We start from the raw sequence: 26,751 nt of genomic DNA, 5'->3' as shown, positions 1-26,751 counted from the left end.
TTATTTCCCGCTTGTAACTCACCCCTTTGCACATCCACTTTGCTGTTCTCTTATTCTCTACTCGGTGTCTAGTACTTATCCAGCCTCTGTTTTATTCCCAGTCTCTCTTATGCCCAGCCTCTGTCTTATGCCCAGTCTCTGTCTTATGCCCAGCCTCTGTCTTATGTCCAGCCTCTGTCTTATGTCCAGCCTCTGTCTTATGTCCAGTCTCTGTCTTATGCCCAGCCTCTGTCTTATGTCCAGCCTCCGTCTTATACCCAGCCTCTGTCTTATACCCAGCCTCCGTCTTATACCCAGCCTCTGTCTTATGCCCAGCCTCTGTCTTATGTCCAGCCTCTGTCTTATGTCCAGCCTCTGTCTTATGCCCAGCCTCCGTCTTATACCCAGCCTCTGTCTTATGCCCAGTCTCTGTCTTATACCCAGTCTCTGTTTTATGCCCAGCCTCTGTCTTATGCCCAGCCTCTGTCTTATGCCCAGCCTCTGTCTTATGCCCAGTCTCTGTCTTATACCTAGCCATCTCCTCGAAGGCAGTATTTTTGTAATGAGCCATTTGCCAACTTACACATTTGGATAAAAGCATCAGATAAATAAAATACGTGTAAATGTTGACCCTTCCTTCTTGACGTTTTAACACATTCAAGGACCCGGATGTGCATCTCAATAAATTAAAAATGAATTTGTGTACTGAAAATTTTCCAGGTAGGATAAATGCAGTTTCAAGTTATTGGAATTCAGATTCAAACTAATTAATTCAGATTCAGTTTTTTTAATGCAAAATCTGCAGATTCAAATATACACTATTCATATTCAGTTTCTAGTGGCACAAATATGAGACTCTCGGGGGGAGGGGGTGAGGAGCCAAGGAGAAAAATCAGCTGAATCTTTATGCCATAAGAACGACCCCAAGAAGTAGACCAGAGCCTGCCTCCACCCATTCCCACCAGAAGGGGGAGCCAAAGTAAATCACACCAATTCCTCCCCTTGGCAGCTCCAGGGCATAACTCTGCTTTGTAAACAGATCCCACCTATTTCACAAATGCACGCTCACACGCACACAACAGGGTGCCACAGGTTAAATATGAACTTAGCTTAGGATTTAGAGAAATACAAAGTGAGAATGAGAAGGGAAACTGGTGCAGCAGTCCATTTACAAAGAGAATCGGGGAAATGGAGAGACAGGAAGGACTGTCCATTGGAAAAAAATGGAAAAAGGGAGGGGAATATAAGCAGGTTAAAAATAAACACTGAAGATGATGAAGGAAGCAGAGAAAAGCGAAGCCATGTCAGACCACTGAGGACAGACACTGGAGGGGCAATTAAAAGAGAAAAGGCAGTGCAAAATACAGGCAGCAAGGTCATTCAGTGGAGGAGACGAGGCTCCGAATGACGAGGGTGGGGTGCCGGGTTGAAGGGTGGGGTGGGTATTGCTCACGGTTAGCTGTACACCATCGGGGGTGGGGGGGGTGTGTGTAATGACAGAAACGAAGGTCTGAGCTGTTTCCAGCAAGGAAGCTGGAAAAAGTGTGGAAGGTGCAGACAGAGTGTCAGGAAAAGGGGTGGAGCCCATTGAATGATGCAGAGAGTTTGGGAGGTTCTGACAGAAAGAGAGAACGAGAAAGGGAGCGAGTGTGAGAGAGAGACAGAGAGGAGAGAGAGAGAAGGAGAGTCCAAAAAAGGACTGAAGTCAGATCAAGAACCACAGCAGGCTTTACAGACACTGTATAAAGAAAAAAAGGGGGAGAGCAAGAGGGGTACAACCAGCAGGCCAGGAAGGGTGGAAGGAAGAGGAGAAAGAGAGAGAGAGAGAGGCAAACAAGAAGCAGCTAAAGGCAGCAGGAAGCGTGGAGGGAAACCCTGACTCTGGAGAGCGGCAGGTTTTGGGGTGTCCATGCTGAGCACGACCGGGGGTTCACCATGTCCGCAGGCTGTGGCCCAGGAGAGCCAAAGGTGCTGGGGGGGGCGATGGGGGTGCAGAGCTTGCTGGACCTGCTGCTGGGTGTGTACCAGGAATTTCAGTCTTCATCCCTGGGGAGGGAGAAGCACGTGCGGGCCTTCCTGCAGTGGGGTTAGTGCCGGCCTCGCTTCGTCCACTCACACTGAGATGTGCTTTGGGTGACACAGAAGTGCGTGAGTGTTCATTAAATTTGCATAGTGAACCTGAGCTACAAAAGTTTGACATGAGACATATTTATAATAAGAATGCATCATTTTATCAAAAGAAATGAAAAGGTAAACAGTGTACAATTAAAAGTCTGTCATTTACGTGATATATTGCCTATGGTATGACTGCTCTTATATTACCATGTAATATATGAAATATCCTGGTGACCATGGGCAGGATAAGTGGCTGGCAGATGGATGGATGGATGGATGGATGGATGGATGGAAGTCAAAATGGTATGCTTGTTTTTTCTAAAACTTGTGACCAGAGCTATTTATCCATCAGTCCATCCATCCACCCATCTTCCAACCATTAATCCAGTACAGTCTATTTATGAGCTATTTATATTATTTTTTAGTGTTTCATATAAAAGTGTGTTATATATAAAAAATATATCAACAGCTGACATACTGTGTTTTTACTATGTTGTCTATCAAAATGTTAAAGTTTTATGGTCCATTAAATAATAACAATTAAGGCAGAAGTTGCCATACAGTACTTCCTGAAATGTTTAAAGGCTTTCAGAGGCTGGGGAATTTTTATTTCCCTGTTTTCTTCATTGGTTAAACAATGCTGTACTTCCCCATGTCGTTACATGTACTCAGAGAATGAAGGAATGTCAGGGACATTACGTAGCATCTGTCTGACTCCGAGCTGGCCCTCCTGACACGCACATTACACGCTGCGCAGGGGGTCCATGATCAAGTCGGGGAGGTGGGGATTAACGAGTGAGTGAGAGAGATCACTTCAAGTTAACATTAGTCAGGATCACAGAAAAGGAGAAAAACTAAATCATGCAGAAGCAGTTAGTATGACACTTGCAGGTCTGTTTAGAAAATGTGTTTAACGTCCAGTAAACTAGCTAACCTTGCATCAGCTGCCAGGTAGGATTCCTGTCTGTTCCTTGTTTTGCTGAACGCTATTCATAGCATATTGTATCCGAGTATAAAAGTATGGAAATAAATTATGATACAATCAACTATAATTTATCCTTATTAAAACAAGGAAAGGGATTAGCTAATTAAATAAATCAATGAGCAAATTAGCTCTCTGCATTGCTTGTGCCTCGTTTGTTGCCAAATGCACTAGGTAGTTAGTGAGAGAATGGTTTCTGCTTTTAATCTTCCTCCCATGAAATTGTTCACAGCATCATCACCTCGAATAGAGATGCCAGCATACGGCTTGGATTCGTGTCCATAGGCAGTGTTTGGTGATGCCTACACCACGTCGCTGTTAGCTTCAGAGGTAGCATCTAGAGTGTTGCACAATTTCTCTTGCCTCATGCATCACCTGAAGCAGGCATGGTAATCTGCGATGCATCGCTGATATTTTGAATTTTCTAATTTGATTAATAATAAATATATAAAATAGTAATTCGGGCGGAACTACATATACCCAAAATCACGGGTTGGCGGAGTGGCCATGTAATTACCGTAGCTAACAGGAGAAATACTCATTTAGTCTGACTACTTCGGTTGCATCCGTTCCACCAAAATTGCTTATATTCAAATAGCAGGTTGAACAATCCCCTTGCACTCAGATCCCGTTCAAAGCATAACTTGCAGTCAGAAGTGCTTCCTTTGCTGTACTCTCAGCAGAATTTGTTGAGCTTAATGTGGTTTTGGCCTGTATCAGGCTCACAGACTCCAAAATTTCCCCACGGCTGACTAATTTACGGCCATGAAGCGGAGCAGAGGAGTCAGGCAGACGCAAGGTCGCGAAAGCCAACACCACCCGGCGCACATGTGAGGCGTAGGGGTATTTCTGTTGGTGTCAATCCCTCTGTGTTCGCATGGCTGGCATGGAAGGGCATTGCCTGACTGTCAAGGCCACAGGCCTAAGAGGCGGCTCATGAACATCCAGTTCCTGGAGTGAACTTCTGCTGCCCAGATGCACGTTCCTGCAAGCTTGCTTGTTTTTGTGCACAACTGCAGACATTAGGAGGGACACTATGCCTATGCTTAAGGGACTAGAATATACTACAGATCATTATCACCGTCTTAAACATTATATAAGAAGCAGGGGCTGTTTACCTTGGTCTATGCAGCATTTAAGCTAACATGCCACTGATTTTATGCACTGTCTACTACCACATTCTTTTTCATTTCTTTTTGTACATTGAAGCCAGCCAGTCATGTTTAGCTCATCTACAGCTGGTCCAAAATGCCGTTGCATGGTTCTTAACTGGTGCGAACTGGTATCTCCAGTGCTGGCTTCCCTCCGTTGGCTACCAGTTCAGTGCAGGTCTCAGTTGAAAGTTTTATTATTCGTGTTTAGACCCCCAGATGGATTCACTCCCCCTTATATTGGCTCTTTACTGTTCCCCTTTTATGCATCGAGATCACTGAGGTCCTCTGATCGGCGTCTTTAGTCTGTTCCAAGATGCTGGTTGAAAACAAAGGGTGACATGGATTTGCAGTAGAAGCACCAGAGCTTTGGAATATTTTACCACTGCACGTTTTGTGCTCTTTATCAGAATTAGTGTTTAAATATACATTTAAAACTCGCCTATTTTCATTAGCATGTGAGGAGATGTAGATGAATGACAGAGCAGATTGCATATCTGTGTTTCATGTTCGTGTTCAGCCTTGATATCATGCTGTTATTTTATGATCCATGTAAAGCATTTTGGTGAGCAAGGGCTGTCGCTAAAGTGCTTTATAAATAAAGTTGACTTGACCAGACATTACTATCTAATAAGCAGATGGGAAAAGCATTTTTCCACACAATTCTTCTTACTGAGGTGGAGTGGGCATTGTTCATCTCGATTGTCCACATGAAGCATATTCGTTGTACCTTCCCTGGCAAAGGTCAGTGTTCACCATGTTGTGCATTTTATCGGTGATTTACAGTAGATTACAGAAGATTTGCTCAGCCTGCTGATTTCCTGTGAGTTACAAACATAACGATCCTCAAAGTGAGTCTGAGTGGGTGAAATCAACAGGAGCAAGGATGACAACAAAGTACAATAAATGCACATTGTCACAACGGTGACGACACCAGCGTTCCTGAGCTTTACTGTGCAGCATGTGACTGCCAGGGCTCAGGCAGGATGTTAATTTGCTTATTTTCAGCGAAGCGCGTGATTCCTTGGTCTCACTCAGCAGAGAGAGTGAGGATCACAGTCCCTCCTTTCTCACTCCTCCGTCGGTCTCAGCAGCTGCTCTTCTGTTCTCTCCTTCTTTGTCCTCCGTTTCCTTCTTCCCAGAATGGAACATCTACCCCAGTGTACCAGGCGCAGCCTCTACCCACTGTATGAGTCTATGTTCCTCACAGGGCGTGGCTATAATTTCTGGGTCCCCTGACAGTGTCACTTGCCCCGCCTCCCCCAATAGGGTTTCCACTTTCAATCTGAAAAAGACTCGGACCCAGAGCAGACCTGGCCTGGGACTTGGGCCCCGGACCCAGAGCAGACCTGGCCTGGGACTTGGGACACGGGCCCAGAGCAGACCTGGCCTGGGACTTGGGCCCCGGACCCAGAGCAGACCTGGCCTGGGGCCTGTAGAGGTGTGCATATCTTTGATCTGCTAGCCATACTCTGACAGCAAAACACTGACAATTTGATGCTCCAGCCCTCTCTCACTGCAAATATTTGAAAAATCAGTTCAGTAAGATCAAGCAGTGTTTTGGCCTGATAATGTAATTAAAACATACCCTTTTTCAAGCCCCTGTGGTACCATCACTTACTCATATAGTATAGCCCAGTAAAGCTGCCCTAAAGTCTCGCCAATTTGGTGGTCTGTCCAGTACAGGAATAGCATGGGGAGAGGAGACAGGCGAGCACCTGTTTTTGGGGTGACTAAGCGCTGAGAGACAAGCCCCAGCTTACTGCCCTGAAATCTCCATCACTTTTTCCTAAAAATCAGTCGCTTTCCTTCCTGCGTTGGAAACACCCTTTTCGAGTGGCAGAGTCACAGGGGTGGGAATCCACAGTACTGGAATGCCTGCCCTTAAAAATGGCTTTAGCTACTGTAGCTACACGTTGCTGATCTATTTTGAACATCCAGGCTATTAAAAGGGGAAGTGACCTTTTCTCTGTCCACATCTGTCGCCGTTTCTGGCTCCAGCTCAAATGTGAGGTACCAGACCAGGCACTGTGCCTTTAAGAAAGACATTTCTTTGTCAGGCAGCCATCTGGTGACTTACCTGTTACTCTATTATAAGGTTTTTAACTGTTAAAAACTAATTCAGTGAAAAGTTACGTTTTACTTTAGGGAAGTGGAGAGTCTGTTCTTTCCATAAGGTGTGTTGTAACGCCCCTCAAAGTGATGAGTCACACCTCTTACACTCCTTGAACCGCAGCTGAGCCCCTGGTGACAAAAGTGAAGACAACCTGCATCCAGAGGGCAGACTTTGACATCCTCAGGGTGATCGGCAGAGGAACCTTCAGCGAGGTGGGGGGCACCATGAAAAGTCTCACTGACCCCCCTCCTTCCCCTCAGCCCCCACCCATGCTTTTGCTCTCTGCTCTCCCTGGCTACAGGTTGCCGTGGCGCGCCTGCGCAGAACGCAGCAGGTGTATGCTTTGAAGATCATGAACAAGTGGGAGATTCTGAATCGCACAGAGGTGAGGGCCAAGGGCAAGCTGCATATCCCAACAGCTGAAAGCCTGAAGCCCCTGATCAGCTTTAGACTATCCTGATTCCTCAGGGTCTTCATCTCCCCCCTCCCCCTTAATGTGCGTGTCCACACAGACAGCATGCTACCTGGAAGAGAGGGAGGTCCTAGTCAGGGGGGACCGGCGCTGGATCACTGCGCTGCATTACGCCTTCCAGGATGACAACTACCTGGTGCGTGTCCCTCTCCGCTCTGACGTTGCTGAGCGTCCCCATGGGCCTCTCTGGGGACCATGCTTATCTGCCAGACCTGCATTAAGCACAGCCGTAGTTCCACCACATAAAATGAAAGGGACGCTCTGTCCTGCTCCTATCTGGCAGAAGGTACAGGAGTTTCCAAGCCACTTCTGCCAAGTTTGGCAACAGCTTCTTCCCCAAAGCTGTCAGGTCACCCCATCTCCTAACCAACCCCCCATCAAATTAACTTAATTTTATCTATGTATTGTTAGTCAACAGATACTGTACGTACTCTACCCCTTGAGACATTGCACCATGCATATAAGCCATCATGTCCAGCCCCCCTGTTTCACACCGTCCTGTGCTTTGCATTCTAAATCCTTTGTAAACCCTCCCCTTGTCACTTGCTGTCCATATGCCACACCGTGGTCCTGGGTGAATGTTATTTTGTGCCACTGTATATGAGGGAAATGGCAATAAACACTAATTGACTTGACTTGACCATTGTCTCCACTTACTAGTACCTCGCGATGGACTACTGTGTGGGTGGTGATCTTCTCACTCTCCTTGGGAAATTTGGGGACCACATTCCCGAGGAAATGGCCCAGTTCTACCTGGCAGAGACTGTGATGGCCATCGATTCTGTCCACAAACTGGGCTATGTGCACAGGTGAGCACTCTCACACACATGGCTCCTTTTACAGGTAAGCCGCGCCCAGTGTACCTATAAACCTGGTCAGATGTGGTCATGTGTGTTAGTCCGTGTGTGGTCACACTAAGCCACGTGTTGCACCGCATGTGGTCACACTAAGCCACGTGTTGCACCACGTGAGGTCATACTTAGCCACGTGTTAGTCCGTGTGTGGTCACACTAAGCCACGTGTTGCACCACGTGAGGTCATACTTAGCCACGTGTTAGCCCGTGTGTGGTCACACTAAGCCATGTGTGTTCACATGAGGTCATGTGTAATCCCTCCCCTTTTCAGAGACATTAAGCCTGACAACATCCTATTGACTGCAGATGGCCACATAAAGTTGGGGGACTTCGGCTCCTGTTTGAGGCTCCAGGAGGATGGCATGGTGGGTGCTGGAGCTCACCCATCTACAGCAACCCCCCAGTACAACAGCAACCCCCCCCCAGAACACTCACAGCCTTTGTATGCGTGTCCACAAATATGAACCACACATGGGAAAAGACCACAAGATGTTCCTCAATGTAAGATGACATATCCCCCATGCCTTCCCCCCTACTCCCCAAAGGTGCATTCCTCCCTGGCAGTGGGGACCCCGGACTACCTCTCCCCAGAGATCCTCCGGGCGCTGGAGAGTAGGGAGGGGTACGGCCCCGAGTGTGACTGGTGGGCCCTGGGGGTCTGTGCCTTTGAGATGCTGTTTGGCAGCACGCCATTCTACGCCGAGTCCCTGCCTGAGACCTACGCCAAAATCCTCCACTTCCAAGTCAGGCTCTTATCTATGCATCATTTCCCATGCAGCATATTGGTATTTAACCCGAACTGGGTTTAAAAATAGGCAATCCATTTTACATTGTATAGCAGGGAGAATATTTAAGAAAATGTGGCACCACTTTACAATAACACTACCCTTTGCCACCTATAAATGGTAGTGACTTATTAATAAGAAGAAAACTGTGGCATAACTTGTTTATAATTGCCTAGTAATGATTTACAAAGTGTTACAACCTAATTAATAACCTGCTTATAAACCATTTATAATCCATTTATAAGCGTGGCCTTATTGTAAAGTGGCACCCAAAATGTTATTATTTTTCCTGTACTTTAATTTTTTAATAGCTGTATAGCTATTAAATAGCTGTATTTCTGATATCTGCGTGCAGACGTTTAATTTAAAAGTAAAATGTAATGTGAAGCGCTTGTCATCTTGCTTGTCATACTTGTGTCTTCCTGATTGCCTCAGGAGCACTTTGAGTTTCCGCCATTGGCTGCTGTGGTGTCAGCTGAGGGCCGCTCCCTCATCCGTGGGCTGATCTGCGAGCCGCAGGAGCGCCTGGGAGCAGGGGGGGCCCTGGACTTCTGGGGCCATCCCTTCTTTAGTGGTGTGCACTGGGCCTCCCTACACCACTGCACACCCCCTTACCAGCCTACGGTCTCCAACGCCACTGACACTTCCAACTTTGATGTGGTGGACGACTGCCTCAGCAAAATGGTATTTTAGGATAGCGCTGGGGTTGGGGGGGGGGGGGAGGGGTTGCAGCCCCACCCCTCTCAGCTCCCTGTCATTCAGCAGCTACAATGTAATCTTTCATGCAGGATACTTCCGCTGCATCGCATGCAAATACTGATTTAAATCTAAAGCAAAGTAACATGAAACATCATATGGCAAGAATCCATGGATCTTTCTGGTTTCACGGTTCCCCAGCATTAGCCACCAGGAACACTTGAATCACCTTGTGATGCTGCACCAAGACACCCAGTTTAACCATTATGAAGGAGAATCTAACCAGTACATGTTAATCCCACAGGAGGCTCTGAGTGGAGTGGGGGGCAGCCAGCCTGCGGGGGCTCACCTGGCCTTCGTGGGATACTCATACATGGCCACTGGGTAGCCTCTCTTCTCCACCTTCCCCTGTAACTTTGCCTGTAGTCTTTGGTGTGTCATCACATTCTCTAATGAGTAATAAGCCTGTCTGTTTTTTTGAAGAGTTCCTCATATTCATTTTTCAGGGAGACCAAGGACCACAGCTGCGACACCGTGACGAGTGCGGACAAGCAGTGGAGCAGGGGCAGTGAGGGTCTCATTCGGGACAACCTGGTAGAGAGAAAAACATCAGAAATCCTTAAACAAGGACTGTTCAGGGACTTTTTGTGGTCACCACACTTTGCTATTTGGAGTTTTTTAGAGTGTTTTTAAAAGGGGGATGCTTTCTGGATTATTACTGGAGGTGGTGTTTGCTTTGTTTCCATGTCAGGCATGGCAGCTCACAGAAAGCGTATCAGAGGAGCTGCCGAAACCGTTTGAGCACCATCTAGTGTTGAGTAAGGGCCCTGCAGGTCATGTGCATGGTGACGACACTGACCTGGATGCTGCAATGACTATGGAGCTTCACAGGTATCGGACTGCCCAAGTTATACGGAAACAAAATGAAAAGGCCGCATAACATCAATAAAACTACTCAAAGGGGTTTATAATATAAAATATTTTAAAAATGCTACCTGGAATGGGTTTTATGCCCCCTGCACAAGTGGTTGGAAAATGTGTGGATGGACAAAATAATAATTGATGTACAGAACGTGTGTTGGCTTGATTGTAAAGAAAGCAGAGACAATTTTTGTTTGAGTCCAGATTCTGAAATGCAGGTTTAATTTAAGCAGTTAGCATATAGGCTAGACAAGTTGCTAAAAGCAGGTTAGCGCTGAGATCTCCTGGTAAAGGGAGGAGCCGGACTAGCATCATTAATGATGGACACATTATGTGACACTTTGCTCAGCATAATGCGGTGATTCTGATTGGCTGCTTCACTCAGACAGCTGCAGGAAGCAGAGCAGAGGAAAAGGGGGCTGGAGGAGGAGATCAGGCAGCTACAAGGGGAGCTAGAGAGCCTAAAAGCCAGAAGGCTGACAGGTAACGGTCAGGTCTATCATCAAGAGCATCATGCTGTGTGAGTCCCTCAGCAGATGGTTGAGGAGGTGACGGCCCCCACAACATGCCCCCCCCCCCCCCCCCAATGTGACTGCGGCATCTAGTGTTATGGTGCTTTCCCATTGCTACCAGGAACTGAGCCATACTCGAGTCATACCCATGCTGACATAGCCCTGCATAAAAGCGTGACCTAACCAAGCTGATTGCATCACCACTATCTGATTGGTTGAATCGCACGGAGATACCAGTGACCTGCATCAATAGGCATGGATTATCCGACACAAAAGAACACATATTCTTCATTAGTAGCATGACAGATGTTTTAATGAATTCCCTATATCTTGGAACTTGAAAATGTGGAACTTATTACTTAAAAAAGTACTATACAACTGCTGAACAGAATGGATTCATAATGCAAATTTACACAAGCGAATGCTAATTCCACTAGCGTTTGATGGTAACATAACCCAGTGATTCTCACAGACATAGGTGGTAAGGACCAGTGCGTTGCCACACCCACCACACGACAAACCACCTCAGGGATGAGAACCTGGGTGCAGCCATGTGGCGGGTGATGCCTCAGCACCACACTGGTCGGAATGGACCAGTGTGACGTATTTTCCGGTGGCTTGGAGAGCCAATCCTGCCACTAACCCCCAAGTTATTCCCTGTAAGTTGGAGGACCTGCTTATAGGGCTGGATGTAGATTAACGTCACACCCGGGATGAAGCATTCGCAGGTTAAGGGCCTTTGCTCAAGGGCCCAACAGAGTAGAATCACTCTGGGCATTCATGGGATTTGAACCAGCAACCTTCCAGTTGCACAGATCCCTAACCTCAGAGTCACTCCATTCCACTACAGCCAAAGCACGCAGTTAAACAAAAAAAACTGCAGATAGTAAATCATTATGTATACAGTGTGGACAATACCTGTGCTTCTCTTTGGTTTTATGTTACTGTCACTTTCCGAAACTGGCAACGCCTTCACCGAGCCGAGCCTTCTGCAGTGTGCAGTGGAAAACCAAAGTGAGCTGGAACTGTGCTTTAACTAGTCTGCCTGCGTGGTACAGCTCAGGAACAGGTCAGTTCCTGTATACCACTGGAAAAGCACCATTAGTAGTGATGGCATGAAATTTCATGAACCATTTTTTGTATTTTTTTTTATTCCACTAGATGGCGCCCTTGGTTAGCTCAGAAAATATAGTAATTGGTTCATGAAACTTCATTTAGCCATCACTAGCCATTAGATAGCGAGTTTAGCAGCAGAGGGGCATAGTCAGCACTGTGTTCCCCTGCCCAGGCCCAAGCAGGTGCTGACGTGGCTGTAACTGCAGCCACACCTCCTCTGCCCGGCCCTCTAACCCTTGTCTCAATTCTCCAACCATAGAGCTCAATATCCATGAGCCAAACCTCTTCCTGCCTGCCCACCACCTGGATGCTACAGGGGATGTAAGCCTTCTTTACTCTATCCTGCTTGTTGCCATGTCTACTGTAGGCCGTAAATATGATCTGGCTCATCTATGCTGTGGACTAAGTGATGCCACACTTAGGTAAGCACTGCCTGTAATATAGTGGCGTAACCAGCAGGCAAAAGCAAAACTAACCACCCCTGCTGCAGGAACTCCCTCTCCTTCCATGTTCTCACCTTAGCCTGTGTTTGCAGGGGAAGCTGGCGCCCCCTGGCTGCCATTATCCACTGGTCATCCGTCTGCACAGACACCTGCTTCTGTTTCACAGGGTAGGAACCTTAAGCTCTCCGTTTACAGCTTAAACCTGAATATGCTCATCACACCGGAGGTCGTCACATGGATAACACTGTTAGTTTACGCACTAACGCTTTTTGTAAGATGGTATTAAATCATGCATGCAATTTCAATCTAATATATATTGATGTACATGTATGAAGCTGCTGATTATCCATTTCCTGCCTCTCCTCATTCCACTTCCCCCCTCACCTGTCCATCCGCCCGACCATCTCAGGTGTGGAGGCCAGGGGTGACCGGTGAGAGCTACCTGCTTGTGTGTGCAGCAGGGGTGGAGCTGCAGGCCTGGAGCCGCCAGCAGAGTGCGGAGCTGTCCTGAGTCCCCAGTGGCCTTCCCAGGCACCCCGTCCATCATGGCCCTGCCATCAGCTGTGAAGTCCGCCCCCCCTTCCTCTAAGTTGAAATGGCCGACTACCTCACTATGCCCCTCCCAGATATCAGGAACAGACACTGGGGCCAGCAGGAAAGCCACATCACTCGACCGAGAGTAGGAGCAGATCCTGAAGATTTATGTATGTATTATTAAAAAAACGCCCCCTGGGGGCAGACTGGTGCATTTCCATCCACTCCTGTCTGCAGAAACGAGATCACGCAGCACAGGTCACACCACAGTGGACTATAATCAACTGACAAACTCAGGTCTCTGGAGCACATACCACCTCACACCCCTTATAAATACTATGTAGGCCTACATAGGATGCATACTCTGAATTTCAAAATTTGCCAGCTCATTACACAGTTCATTTACTGTCTCTTAATTCATATAAAAAAAAAAAAAGAATTTTCAGAAGGGTCAGTAGTGCAGATGGACGAGACCTAAACTGCAATAAAAACATCCAGAAGATTGTTGCTGCAAAGTAAAGACATGTAAACTTTATGTGAGTGAACAACAGAAGGATTCCTTCCTGGAAGTTGAAGTATTTGATACACATCTACTTGTTTGACAGCAGAGCCTACCGCTGATGACTAAGATCTCAGGCATGTTCATTCCCTGCGCGTTCAGTCAGGATAACCGGCACTAACCAGGGCTTCTGTGGACTTTCTGGTATAACGAGAAAGTCCCATTAGCCTAGCTGTTAGCAGTGAGCACGGAAAATGCATTTCTAATGAAAACCTAAGGGGGGCAGTATTCCCACATGCCTCAAAACAAAGGGGGCTCACTGTAGTAACTAACTAGCCAGAGAGAGAAACACCCAGGACTGTTGCTATACATAAAGTTCTACTGGGGCACAGGACCCCCCCATTACTCAAATCATGCCTTTTTTTTCTCGAACGCCAGCCTCCTGTATGAAATGTGCTATATAATGTGTCATGTGAACCTGCCTCACTTAGCCCATTATTACTGCCACTGCCAAACTGATGTCCATCTACTGGAACAAATATGTTCGAGTCAAATCAAAATCAAAAGATGATCGGTATATTTTAAAATTTATTGCATCCTGTCGTGTTATTCCTCAGTCCTGATTCTCATTTTGCATGCAGATACACGGATTGCTGCATACGCACCATGTGCACCGGCTAATACACGCACACTGCTGTGCATGCAGAGTAATGTGCACGTCACGTGCGCCAGCTATTACATGCACACTGCTGTGCAGGGACATTAATGTGTGTCTCGTGGTGTACGGACCTGGACCGCAAGCTGCGTGCCTCAGCTTGTATTCTGAGTTAAATTGCATTGTTTCGATATTGTGGATTAGTAAAAAATCCATTCTTTTCCCAATTTTTTACTGGGCCACATTAGATCAATACTGGGGTACAGGGCCCAGTAAAGAGGTCTAGCAACGGCCATGAAGCATATCCTGCATATCCTGAGAAAAGTACAATTACACAAGTCTGTTATCAATATGGTGATGAATAATCACTTATTGGATGTTGGAATAAAATTTCTAAAAAATTACTGTTGTTTATGTTTAAAAAGCTTTACTTTCCTACAAACAGTTTATATTTAGTTGCAGCCAGGTTCTTTGGCAGCAATCAGCATGAGAGAAGATGATGACGCCAACACTGGGAAAAACATCAGTAACTCATGGCTTTCACACTAATATGCTTAGGGTTTTACACGTAGGGGCAGTTCTAAGACAGCTTCGGGTCACTCAGCACATTGATCAGCAGTAATCTGAAGACAGCAGTCAGCAGACTGTTAAAAAAATGGGATTTTTGGGGGCTTGTCTGTCTCTCCGGTCAGCAGTAACATGACAAGCCTTGTGGTCACACTTTGTCACTTGGTGTCACATTTCTCACCAAATGGAAATGAAACAAGAAATAAAACTGACACCTGTCCCTAATAAATGAACATGCAGACAGCTTCCCAATATCACAGCATAAACTCTTATGTTATGGTACATCAAACTCACACTGCTATATATTCACAGGATATATTCTGTATATTAGATCAGATGAACTTTCTTGATCCCAGAAATTATTGCGAACACAAATAGAACAACAAAAGAGAATATAATAGAGTATTAATGAAATAAAAGTTAGGAAAAATAATAATAAATGTGCAAGTAAAAGACTTGTTCTATTCTCCAGACGGGTTGGGGGGTGGGGGGGCGGTAGCCCTGCCCCACCTCCACCTCCTCGCCCTGGAGAATGACTGGTCTCGGACTTCCTGTTAAGCCAGTAGTCCACCACTACCTCATTTTCCTTGCTGATGTTGAGCTGCGCGTTGCTCTTCCTGCCGCACAAGACAAAGTCCTCGACTAGTCCTCTGATATACCGTACAATGGGAGAGTCACCTGAGAACTTCTTTAGGTGGTAAGAGCTGGTGTTGTACCGGAAGTCCAGCGTGTAGAGGGTAAACAGGAAGGGAGATTCACAGGATTCATTAACTTCTTATGTTATAGCTAACAGTGCTATGATAGGCAGTAAGTCACAGTACTGACAGTATGGACAGGCATCCATTTGTCAGGCTGCTATCCCTCAACCCCCTTCAGACAGTGAGGGCTTCACTGTTGCCTGTTTTCTGGACCACTGCCAGTTTTTATAAAGACTGCCAAAGCCGGCCAGTAGGAGGCGCAGCTGTTAAGGACAAGGATAAGCAGCATAGAAGTCTGAAGGCTCCATTCTGAGTAACTAACCAAGCATCTAAAAAGCCAAGTTTCTTTTTACTAAAAAACAACAGTAAATGTTCTGCTTTTAGCACAGCAGGAAATTGATAATGTAGCTATAGATGTGACCAGCTTGTGTATCTGACCCTGGGCATTTTAGTACGTTAACGAGCTTACATTTTTTTTGCTATACAGTTATTATTGAAAATCTGGTTAGTAATATATATTAAAGGTAATTTTCTACAGCAAGCAATTTAGTGTCACATCCTTTGAATAAAAATCCTTTAGTGCACAAATAAAATAAGGCTGAAAATTAACCACCTGTCCTATATGTGGCCAATTGTAACATGCTATTCAATCCTTCATCCAATCATAACTGTCTAGCAAATTTGCTACAGCAGTTTTCCGTTTGCAGCAAAATACATTTATTTCATTGTGACAGGCTCTTTTTCACTCGTCTGAGTCACGCATCAAAATACTACCCACTGTGGAAAGAACTCCGATTCCAACATCCCAAAGTCAGCTTTAATTGTCGCTAATTCTATTCAGTCAGCTCACCAGAAACATAATATCATAAAATTTTTCATTCCATAGAAATTGCTTTACAAATGAAATGACACTAGCGGCTTAGAACAGGCGGCGAGCTGCTATGAATATGTGAGAATGGGACCTTCACTGCCTCTTTTCAAATCTCATTTAAAAACACACTTTTATACCGTAGCTTTTAATTCAGTCTGAAAGATGTTTGCTTACCAGTTATCACTGTTTTTGAGTCTCATTGTTTTTGTTAATTCAGTGTCTTTCATTGTCATTTAAATGAATCTTGTTACACTGTCTTGCCTTTTCGTGTTGTTTTCTTGGTACATCGTTTGTACAGCACTTTGAGTTCAACTCTTGCTGTTTAAAAGTCCTCTATAAATAAACATGCGTTGACTTATAAGCAGCTGCATATTGTACCTGTCACATTTTCATATATGTACATCTTTGTATACTTCTATATGGATTTAACTAATGTCAAACATACTCATGCTTACTAATACTCTTTGGAGAATGTAAAAGAGGAAGAGAAAATCAGCGATGTCAGTGTTACACAGTGAAAAAAAATCAAAATAAGCCCCTTGACCTCTAGAAACTAAAAGTAGTAAAACTTGCAAAACAACTTCACAGTAAAAAACGATTGGACCGCATAGGTGGTGACCTTTCATTTTTACGAAAATGTAGCTTTTTCTCCTCCTAGTATTTACAGAAAGAACGTCACCTTTTATGACTCCAGAACGTTTAAAAGGAAACCGAGTCACTGGCTGTGGCTTGAATTCTCACTGAGATTCTCTGATAAAACCCAACTGTAGAATGAGGTAAATCACACAAACGCTATATCAAGCTTTTAAATCGCTGGAAAAGAAATCAGTGTGGAAAAAGTACTCAATGTATTTTGTTGTTTTTTCTTTACTTTATTTTCTCTTGCGTTGTGTACGTCTGTATGATAAGGTTTACATGCAGACCCTACCCTGCACATTGTGTCACAATAGTAAGATTCCTTTTCACTTTGTCATACCCTAGTCACACAAAAACGTGATTATAAAACCCGGATTTTTTAAGCACGAGGTATACTGGACAAGCCAAGGCAAAGCGTGTCACTCTCAGAGACACAAAAAGGACACAGAGAAGTGACTAATCATTCAAACAATTAACCCAGAGGGATGGAGTTTCCCATTCCCCTGTCACTCCTCCTGCCCCCCCGCCCCCTCCATCCTGAATGCATTATGCAGAAATATAAATAAATGATCCACTACATTTTATTTTTCACTCTCATGAACTATATTGGGGAAAACGCTGTCAAACGGATTGAATGACTATTTAAAAAAGTGGTTTCTAACCCTAGTATACCTTTTGATTTAAGTTAAGATTATCAGAGAATAATAAAATAATGCCGGTCACCGTGCTTTTTTTTCGCTCCCAACCCAAAAAGGCCGATATAATATCAAATTCCATCCATTTTCCAAACCGCTTATCCTATTGGGTCGCGGGGGGTCCGGAGCCTATCCCGGAATCAATGGGCACGAGGCAGGGAACAACCCAGGATGGGGGGCCAGCCCATCGCAGGGCACACTCACACACCATTCACTCACACATGCACACCTACGGGCAATTCAGCAACTCCAATTAGCCTCAGCATGTTTTTGGACTGTGGGGGGAAACCGGAGTACCCGGAGGAAACCCCACGACGACACGGGGAGAACATGCAAACTCCGCACACATGTGACCCAGGCGGAGACTCGAACCCGGGTCCCAGAGGTGTGAGGCGACAGTGCTAACCACTGCACCACCATGCCACCCCCCAAATATAAAATTAATAAGTATAAAACACTCCATTTTAAAATACAACCATGCATGGGTGTAAATTATGGGGGTGGTGGTGGGGGTTGTTGTAAGCCCCCCAATAATTAAAACCATCCAATACAAGCACCTGCACCCTTAAATGGATGGAGACTTCAATCCCGCAAATGTTCAACCCAAAGTTATGCCCTTGCAACCACGAGTTTTTAATTAGGCTTATGGCGTTCTTCTACATTTTCTCTTCCCAAAATATAAGTAGAAAAAAATGTATTTCTTTGAGGATTTCGAAAATATTTTTCCATTAAGTATGAAATTAGGATTTACCCTTATGTCGAAAGAACTTATACACACCAGGTCATGATAAACGACAAGAACTGCTGGCACTAAGTCGGGAACAGCAGGTTTATTTTAGGGCTTGACACGCAGGGAACTCGCGGAAAGTCCGCGGAAGGCGGAACTACTATTGCGGTGCCTCCACCCGTAAGCAACCTCGGTAATCAGCCGCCTGATTCCATTAAAACCGGCCTCTGCTTGTCGAAACACGGCGTTGTAGTCGAGCGAGGTATGACCGATACGAGATACGAAGTGAGCCGGAAGCTGGGCTTCTGCACCGTAAATGGACCCAAAAAAACAGGAGAAAACAACAGTAGAAACGACAGCGAGTCAAAATGCCGAGCCGGGTGAGAGTCACTTTTGCAACGAGTACCTGTACTGCACTGTACACACCAAGTTCATTACAGATATTTTACTGGTTTAGCACAAGCTGAACACTGAATGTGTGTGTTGGAGCTGAAATGTAACACCGCCTTCTTGTGCAACGCGTTGGTGGCTTAAGATCGGAGAAGTAACTGATCATAATTTTACGTACATTTATATAAAAGATTAATAATTTTGTTACCCCTGCCTCATACCTTCAAGCGGGGATGTGTCCGATGGTGGTATCTCGGGAGCGATGGGGAGCTGCGGCACCGCGCAGCCGAGACAGACTGACGGATGCCGCTAAGAGGGCCGTCATCCATCACACTGCACTTTGGCCCTGTACCGGACCCCAGCAATGTTTCGTTCAGCTCCAGCACATCCAGAAGCTGCACATGGTACACAGGGGCTGGGATGACATTGGATATAAGTGAGTGCCCTCCTTTAATGGCGAACTAAAGCTTAGTATTAAGTACGTTTTCCGAATATATAAGAAATAGACAACTAACATGTTATGAAAACATTAATACTTACTTTTAGTTTTGGCTCCTCAGAGTAAAACACTATTAGATAGATAGATAGATAGATAGATAGATAGATAGATATAGCCATTAAAACATCAAATGCACAAAGGAATAAAATTAGTCATTACTATACTTGAAAAAAAAATAGAAATTAGTCATTGAAATATAAAAAGAGAAATTATTCGTGTCCTCAGAAAGATACCGATGTGCATAAACGCTGTCATGTGCAATAATAAGAAACCATTAATGAAATGTTGATGTGTACAGACTGTAACAATGGAAAATCTGCAGTGCAAACTGACTGTGCAGTGAGCAATAGATAAGTAAAATAAACAGATGGATAGATAAGAGAAGCGAATGTGAGCATTGTTACAGTTTGCAGGCAAGGGAGTGACTGGCTGGTTTAGCCTATAGGGCAGAGCTGTATGCCTTGATGGCAGCAGGAAGGAAAATGATCCTTGGAGCAGTAAAGGCGCCCTTCCGTGCCTCAGCTGCTGCATGTGAGGGCTGGGAGACAGTGCTCACGATGGACACCAGCTTGTTCCTCATTTTCCTGTCCACCGCCTCTACTGCATGGCTTGTGCATTTTGTATTGTGATATCAAAGTGACACATTTACTAACTTCTGACAGTCTTCGCCGCGCATTACATGACTAGCCATACCTCAGCTTTCTAGTTGGCGAGGACGGTTCAGTGTTTGAAGGGCGTGGCTGGGGCATTGTCGGAGCACATACCAAGGGCAACAATCACGACTCTATAGGCATTGCTTTCATCGGCGACTTCAACAGTAAGAAATTGCTGTTTTTTTTTTGTTCTGTCCTTATGCATTATTACTTACGGTATAGTTATTTTTGGTAACATATTTAAAACCTTTTATTTGCTCCAGATCAAGTACCCACTTCAGCTGCCCTTTCTGCCGCAAGACAGCTTCTGCAATGTGGAGTAGCTCTTGGTCATCTTCATCCGACATATGCCTTATTAGGGCACAGAGACCTGGCAGACACTGAATGCCCTGGCAAACTGTTATATACGCAACTTCAATTCTTAAATCACTTTACGGATTGACGTAGGCTATATTTTTTCATTAGATTTTTTTAAATGATTAAAATGATAGTAGATGTAAGAATATGTGTTGTGCCTGTGCACTAGATGGCGTGGTGCCACTCGTAACTTTCACTTTTAGATCATGTGACTTACACACATTTGGGACACAGTCATTACAGCACTTACGTAAGTCTCTCTGGCTAAGGGTTTCTGCCAAATGCCGTAAATGTAAATGTGCATTTTGACATTTGCTTTTTAAACGACCGATCAGTTTACTGTGCAATTTATATGTTTGTTTTAGTCCTCAGTGACGTGAATGCTCGTGCAGATTCTTGTTTTGATTTGCAGATTATATTAAACATCTGGAAATCACCCATGGTACCACTGTGATGTATTCTAGGACGTAGCTAACCCCCCCACCCACACACACACACATACACACACACCTTAGTAAAAATTGCCGAGTGTCCCCACGGTAGAATTTACCGAGCGGATGTTTGCGTCGCGAGCGTATATACAGTATAGGGCCTATTTATTTTTCGTATTCAGATGCTCCTATATAGGGCCCGCAGCTGGAAGTAGCCTATTATCTGCCTTACTTGCACGTCGATCTGAGGAAAAAGTCTGTTAAACAGGCCTAAATAAATTTCACCGACAGAAACCATTGCACTCAATACTCTCCTCTTTTGTCTGAAAATTTCATTAAGAAAGAAGTGCTGTTTTCCTTCATAAGTCTCTTAACGATTGCGTGTGGTTTGAGCACAGTAGGCTACAATAGTACAATTTAAGAAAGTTAACAAACGTACACATCTAATAATAATAGTGTAAGCCTATATCGATAGATTATCGAAGGCAAACACTTCTTAACATATACGTGTCAATACGAGTTAACACCATATTATTCCTTCAGATGTTTTCAGTTGCATATATACCGACAGTATTTAAAATCTGTAGTTAAACCAATATGCGTAAAGATTATTTAGGACGAAAAAAAAAATTACATCTAAGACACCATTAATTTGGATTTGCAGAAAACAGGCAGCTGGCCTGTCTTTCCCATATTAAAACATTCCAAGCAAGCAAGCACTTGCAACATTTGAGGATTACGGGGCGGGGGTGGGTGGGATATGATTCTAAATGACACTAAGACGAAATAATCAAAGATTGGGAAATCAGAACATATGCCTGTAAGAGTTACACCTCAAGCTCACCTGTCAGCTCTGTTGCAGGAAGCCGCCTTGCCTCGGGACAGACGCATGTAAGAGCTGGGAGCCGCTGCAGGGGTTAGACGGTGTCATGTGATTATATTAACATACGCGTTTGTTTGTTTGCTTACGGTTGTTCGCAGTCATCGGTGCATTCACTCGAGCACTTATTTATCACAGTCGTTTGTAACTGGCATTTGGTCAAGTTATTGTGTAAATAAAAGGAAGACGACGATTGAAGAAGGCGGTTCCAGCGGGCAAGACGCAGGTGAGAGGCTTGGGTTTCACGGTTTTCGGAAGTGTTTTAATTGCAGCGGGGAGTTCAGCGATCAGTCAGTGAGATTGGCATCTGACCCTGAAGAGAGGTTTTTAAAAGTGCTCCGAGTTTTTCTTGCATCGGTACGAAACGATTCACGCGGGGATTCAGTTCTTTTTCTCTCGGGTAGGCTACGTTTTAATTTCCGACTTTTAATATTTGCAAAATGTACTGATGTTAGATATGGATGACATGAAAAGCCCTGATGGGTTTTTCCAAAAACCTGCGTTTAGCATCAGCAACCTCCTGTCTGGTCGAGAGGGAGTCGTAAATGACACCGGTGCCGCGATGGAAGAACGCTATTCGAGAAACTCCGATCCCCAACTCCAGTCTAATTTACCGCAGGTACCGGCCAGCAAAGGAGTTTTTGTCCGGTGCGGACCGCATAGCGATGTCTGTAATGACAACGAAACCGACGACATAAAAGCATGTGACTTTCGAAAAAAGTTACGGACCAGCGGGAAGAATGCCGGCGAAAAAGAAGCCAAAAACAACGACGGTGGCAGCATAATGAAGGCGGACGAAAATGATGGGGAAATTAAGTTTGAGAAGCCTCCATTCAGCTACAACGCACTGATAATGATGGCGATACGCCAAAGTCCAGATCGGCGCCTAACCCTGAACGGCATCTACGAATTCATCATGGGCAACTTCCCATATTACCGCGACAATAAACAAGGCTGGCAGAACTCGATCCGTCACAACTTGAGCCTAAATAAATGCTTCGTAAAAGTGCCTCGACACTATGACGACCCGGGCAAAGGGAATTACTGGATGCTGGACCCCTCGAGCGACGACGTTTTTATTGGCGGTGCAACTGGTAAGCTCAGGCGGCGCTCCAACGCCGCTTCACGGGCAAAACTAGCCTTTAAAAGGGGCTCTCGCTTAGCCACCACTAATCCAGCCGGATTTGCAATCACTGGGTCTTTTTATTGGCCTGGACCTCCTCTTATAACTTTCCGACAGTCCGCACAACCACACTCGGGCTCAGCGCTCAGCTACGGCTCATCATACTTTGGTTCGCATCCCGGAAACGCATCTTCACACCACCTATGCACTCCGACCGCCGGGGCTGAGCGACTGCTGCATGCCCACCAGGAGAGCCCTCCTTTTGCTGCAAGGGGGTATAATTCCCGATTCCACCACATGGCTTCAGCTACATCGTTCGCCTCCCCTGCTTTGCCATGCTCCGTGTCTCTACACAGCCCCTGCTCATTAAGTCTGTTCCCCGGCTCTGCGAGCTATTTCTGCTCGCACCAGACCCATACAGCACCGCTATATCCAGTTTCTCAAGGTGAGGCCTTGCAGGCCAAAACATTTGCAGTCGGACAGTTTTTACCGAGTAGGAATGGGTCACCGGATTACTTCGGGAGTCTGTGTGCCGAGTTTCCAAATTACTTAACTCAAAACTGCCCCACAGGCCCCCTTAACACCATTTTCCCTTGAAAACTACGGAAAAGCTCCCCTGTAATAACTGACTGTCGAGTTTGCTGCTATTATGTTTCACGCATTTATGCCCACGGGCTGTAGAAACGTGCTCAGCTGTCCTAACTTGACAACCTTTTCTTTTCTTTTTTCCACGACGAATATTATTGTTTCATTTAACAAAGTGTGCATGGGTTTTATTTTGGCACGTTCAGATTAAACGTTTAATATCTTCATCATCAACAATTTCAACAGCATCTGCTTATTAACAGTTCTACTAATAATTACAATATAACGACAATAGAAATAAAAATAAATGTACATATATAAATACACATTTTATATATAAAATGTGGAAGCAGGGATATGTCTCGATGTCGTTCTTTAATATCATAAAGTTTAAGACATTAATACGCCCAAAAATTAGGTTTGCATCAGGCATAATAGACATTGGTTAAATTAAAAACAACCTTAAACAACTGGGAAAATCCGAAGTTTAAATAGGCTAATGGTTGTAATCTGTTTGTGCTGAGGAGAGTTGAACTTCGTCATGAAAGCAATTTCTCATTTTTCTTTGATTAAAAAGTTACCATGCATTTATGAATCATTTTTCAATTGCTCATAATTGGTTTAATGATAATAACAATTATCACTTTTGATAATAATTATCTAAAAGCTAAATTTTCAGGGGAAATATAGTGTATGGCATTTTAGGCCTGTTGTTTTAAGTCTTACCAACATAAGCAATTTAAAAACTGATCTTTTAAAATGTTGCATGCGCTGCAGCAAATAAGCTATAATTTTGATCACCGGCAAATGGTGCTGTTCGTAATATATGTTCATATTATCCAAGATGAACGATAACCGTTGTTTTGGTGTTTTAATCGTATTAAAATTGTTTCAGAGTTGTTTCCGCTGTGGTCTGAAATACATGTAGCTCATGTACTGCGTTTAAAATACTTTGGGAAAATTAGTCCGTTAAAACTTACATTTAGTTTTACATAACTATTACATTTTTCATTATTAATGCTATGCGTTATTGTAATGGCTATTAAGATTAGATTATTCGCGTTAATGAAATATTTGCATTAAAGATATCGAATTTAAGGTTTATCATTCATCATGCTAGTGTATTGAGCAGTTTTTTTTGAGCAGTCACCTTTAAATCTTAAAATTTATGTTAAGTGAAAATGAAAAACGATCCACTTATGCCCAACTACAACATATCCATGAATTTAGCTTAAAAAACGTTAGCCACAAACATGAAAATTGCACGTGTGCAACTACAGAAAAACAAACCATGTTAATTGTACCCTGAAAGTTTTAATATGTAAATAGGCCTACCGGTGTTTTCTTTAATACTGGCATGTGGCTGTAAAATTATTTTTATAAGTTTAAGTGTCCACATGATTTCCAGATATCTGATTTTATTCGTGTGGTAAAACGGAACTTCCGAACATGTAATTTAATTTCTCGTTTTACTGTCGCAAGTAATTCATTTGTAGACTTGAAATGCATAGATTAAACCAAAACATAAATAACAATTAACGTGACAGATTAACAATGAAATTAACCGATTTTAATTTGAAATGATCTTGATGTGGCGTATTTATTTATAAACGCGCATAATTTATAGCCCAGATGCAAAATTCATGCTAGCAATGTGTTATAAAAGACATAGACGGAAATGACTTATTTAACGGTTCTGTGGAATTAAAGACGCTAGAAGCAATTGGTTTTATATTTAATAATTACTCAATTTAGTGTATACGCGACCGTTTTCTTATTTTATTTAAATATTTATTCAGTATTTCTATAAGGGGGGCATATTTCTGCCTGAAATTGAATATGTAAGAAAAATAAATAAACCAAATATATCGTTGGAATATTTGGCTTTTTTCTGGGTAATTAGAACAAAGGGAAAATGACAGGGGAATGGAAACATGCATGCTTCATTAAAATAACGGTATCTAAGCAACAGAATACAAAATATCCATCCATTTGCTAATTAACCGCCATCAAAAACTGATAATTATTTGAACCATATATATAATACATGGCTAATAATACATGTCTCTTAAGCCATTATGCAAAATAAATAAACATTTTTATACAACCGTACTACAAAATGAGAAGTATAACGAATCTCAACAGATGTTGAGAGAGACTCTGAAAGCTGTTGAAAGGGACAGACGGGACTTACGATACATGATATGAAAGAAGGAGGAATTACGGAGTCCTGCAGAAGGAGGTGCACAGCCGGGAGGTCAGACGTACAGGGGCAGGCAGACAGACCCGTAAAGCTTGTCACTCTTACTGTCTGACAGCAGCGATACTACAGCTCCCTTTGTAAATGCAATTTATATATACAGGATATGGAAGATTAGGTGTATTATACATTATACTTGAAAATGCAACTTTCTGAATGGAGCCACACAGAAAAATAGAGAGTGACAAGTTCCCTTACATGTATACATGCATAATGACATTTGTTGCTTATGTGAATGATTATCTGTGTATTTTAATGATGGTCAGTTATCCTTAATCTCCAATATGCCCCTTCCCCAAACGCTGTTTGAGCATCCCCAGAGAGCGATTATGGCTTAACCTCTGTGAATGAGTGTCCCTCCGATTACCAGTCTAATGCTTACGACTGTGGAAAGCCAGTTATGCCCATTGAACATCACGGTGTATTTCGTTTTTTGTTCAAGAAAGGCATATAATTTGCATTCAGTGATGAAATGGGCAGAAAATGAAATTTAAATTAAACTGAGCTGCACATCCAGCTCTTCAAGGACATTTTCATCACTGTATGTTGTCTTCATTCTGGCACAGAAAATGAAGCTCCTTGCTGGGAAGTCTGTGGAAAATCTGTCTTGTGCTCCCAGCCACATTTTTACCTCTTACCCATACATTTTTACATCTGCCAGTTAGCATGTACGTTGCCATGGAATTCGGAGCTTTAATCAGCCCGTCGTCTGCTCACCAAAAACACCCCTCACTGGATCATTTTGAAAGGCTCAGATAAGAATGTCCTTGGTAGCAGGTACTGATGCAGGGTAGGTTCACCAGGACATTTCAAAGCAGGCATAACCAAAGTGTGAACTGGTGTGTCTGTGTGTTTGCAGAAGGGTGAAAGAGCCTGCAAGATGGGGATGATAACATCACTGTGAGAGTGACCTCATTGATCTGCTTCTACGGTTACACTCCAACATGACATCACCACCTCATGAACTTTCCCTTCCCTTTCTGAGACTCACACTTAATGTTTTTTTTTCCATTAATAAAAAGATGGGAGAAGATGCTGATAATGACTGGTGTCTGGATACATACCTAAAGAAAGACAAAGGCTCCTTCTTGAGACCTGAGCGATGTTTCACACATGCAGGCTCAGCCAGGTTGGTTGGTTCCAGCAGATAAACCTCAAGCGTGTATCAAGTGGCATTGTGTGGGCAAAATAAAGAAAGAGGTACAAAGACCGTAATGATGTTTTTATTAGAGTTGAAGAATGACGGTGTGAAATGCAAAGGAGATCGCGGAACAGAAAGAAATGAGAGCGAGAAAAAAGTAAAGGAAGAGATGAAGGGATAATGAGAGACTCCCATGTCCTGGGGCAGAAGAAACACAATCCTGTTTGCAGTTTATTTGCGTAATAAATAATATCCCCCTTCAAGCAGTGCAAATAACCCAGCACCTTTGAATAACCTGTCCTGCACACCAGGAGTCACACAAGGATGATAAATCATGTTGCAGCAATGACTGGGCTTGCAGTCTGTTCATGAGCTCCAGGCCACATCAGTGCACTGCTATTGCCCCAG

General features: G+C 44.0%; 3 protein-coding genes across 7 annotated transcripts; all 3 read left to right on the top strand.

Moving 5' to 3' along the window:
• Positions 1–1,592: 1,592 nt before the first annotated feature.
• On the top strand, positions 1,593–14,234 carry LOC125712104 (myotonin-protein kinase-like). 4 transcript variants are annotated; one of them, XM_048981754.1, is made up of 15 exons: positions 1,595–2,065; positions 6,464–6,555; positions 6,645–6,728; positions 6,856–6,951; positions 7,476–7,624; positions 7,941–8,034; positions 8,215–8,454; positions 8,890–9,138; positions 9,455–9,534; positions 9,657–9,744; positions 9,902–10,041; positions 10,457–10,554; positions 11,959–12,020; positions 12,235–12,309; positions 12,552–14,234. In XM_048981754.1, exons 1-15 carry the CDS (start codon positions 1,915–1,917, stop codon positions 12,651–12,653), a joined length of 1,800 nt encoding a protein of 599 aa, XP_048837711.1. In that variant the 5' UTR covers positions 1,595–1,914; the 3' UTR covers positions 12,654–14,234. The 4 variants fall into 4 exon arrangements, 3 of the variants coding, with proteins under 3 accessions (XP_048837714.1, XP_048837711.1, XP_048837713.1); XM_048981756.1 differs by having other exon boundaries at positions 1,596–2,065; positions 8,215–8,412; XR_007383192.1 differs by lacking the exon at positions 10,457–10,554 and having other exon boundaries at positions 1,593–2,065; positions 12,552–12,617.
• Positions 14,235–18,172: 3,938 nt separating this feature from the next.
• Positions 18,173–20,508, top strand: pglyrp5 (peptidoglycan recognition protein 5). The gene is made up of 4 exons (XM_048982307.1): positions 18,173–18,404; positions 18,643–18,850; positions 19,612–19,730; positions 19,830–20,508. Exons 1-4 carry the CDS (start codon positions 18,341–18,343, stop codon positions 20,006–20,008), a joined length of 570 nt encoding a protein of 189 aa, XP_048838264.1. The 5' UTR covers positions 18,173–18,340; the 3' UTR covers positions 20,009–20,508.
• Positions 20,509–21,178: 670 nt separating this feature from the next.
• Positions 21,179–23,935, top strand: foxg1c (forkhead box G1c). 2 transcript variants are annotated; one of them, XM_048982483.1, is made up of 2 exons: positions 21,179–21,460; positions 21,854–23,935. In XM_048982483.1, exon 2 carries the CDS (start codon positions 22,019–22,021, stop codon positions 22,952–22,954), a length of 936 nt encoding a protein of 311 aa, XP_048838440.1. In that variant the 5' UTR covers positions 21,179–21,460; positions 21,854–22,018; the 3' UTR covers positions 22,955–23,935. The 2 variants fall into 2 exon arrangements, with proteins under 2 accessions (XP_048838440.1, XP_048838439.1); XM_048982482.1 differs by lacking the exon at positions 21,179–21,460 and adding an exon at positions 21,540–21,634 and having other exon boundaries at positions 21,742–23,935.
• The last annotated feature ends 2,816 nt before the right edge of the window (positions 23,936–26,751 follow it).

This window comes from Brienomyrus brachyistius, chromosome 17 (genome assembly GCF_023856365.1).
Source record: "Brienomyrus brachyistius isolate T26 chromosome 17, BBRACH_0.4, whole genome shotgun sequence".
In the NCBI taxonomy this organism is placed as follows: domain Eukaryota; kingdom Metazoa; phylum Chordata; class Actinopteri; order Osteoglossiformes; family Mormyridae; genus Brienomyrus; species Brienomyrus brachyistius.
This window is presented reverse-complemented; position numbering and strand designations above follow the sequence as displayed.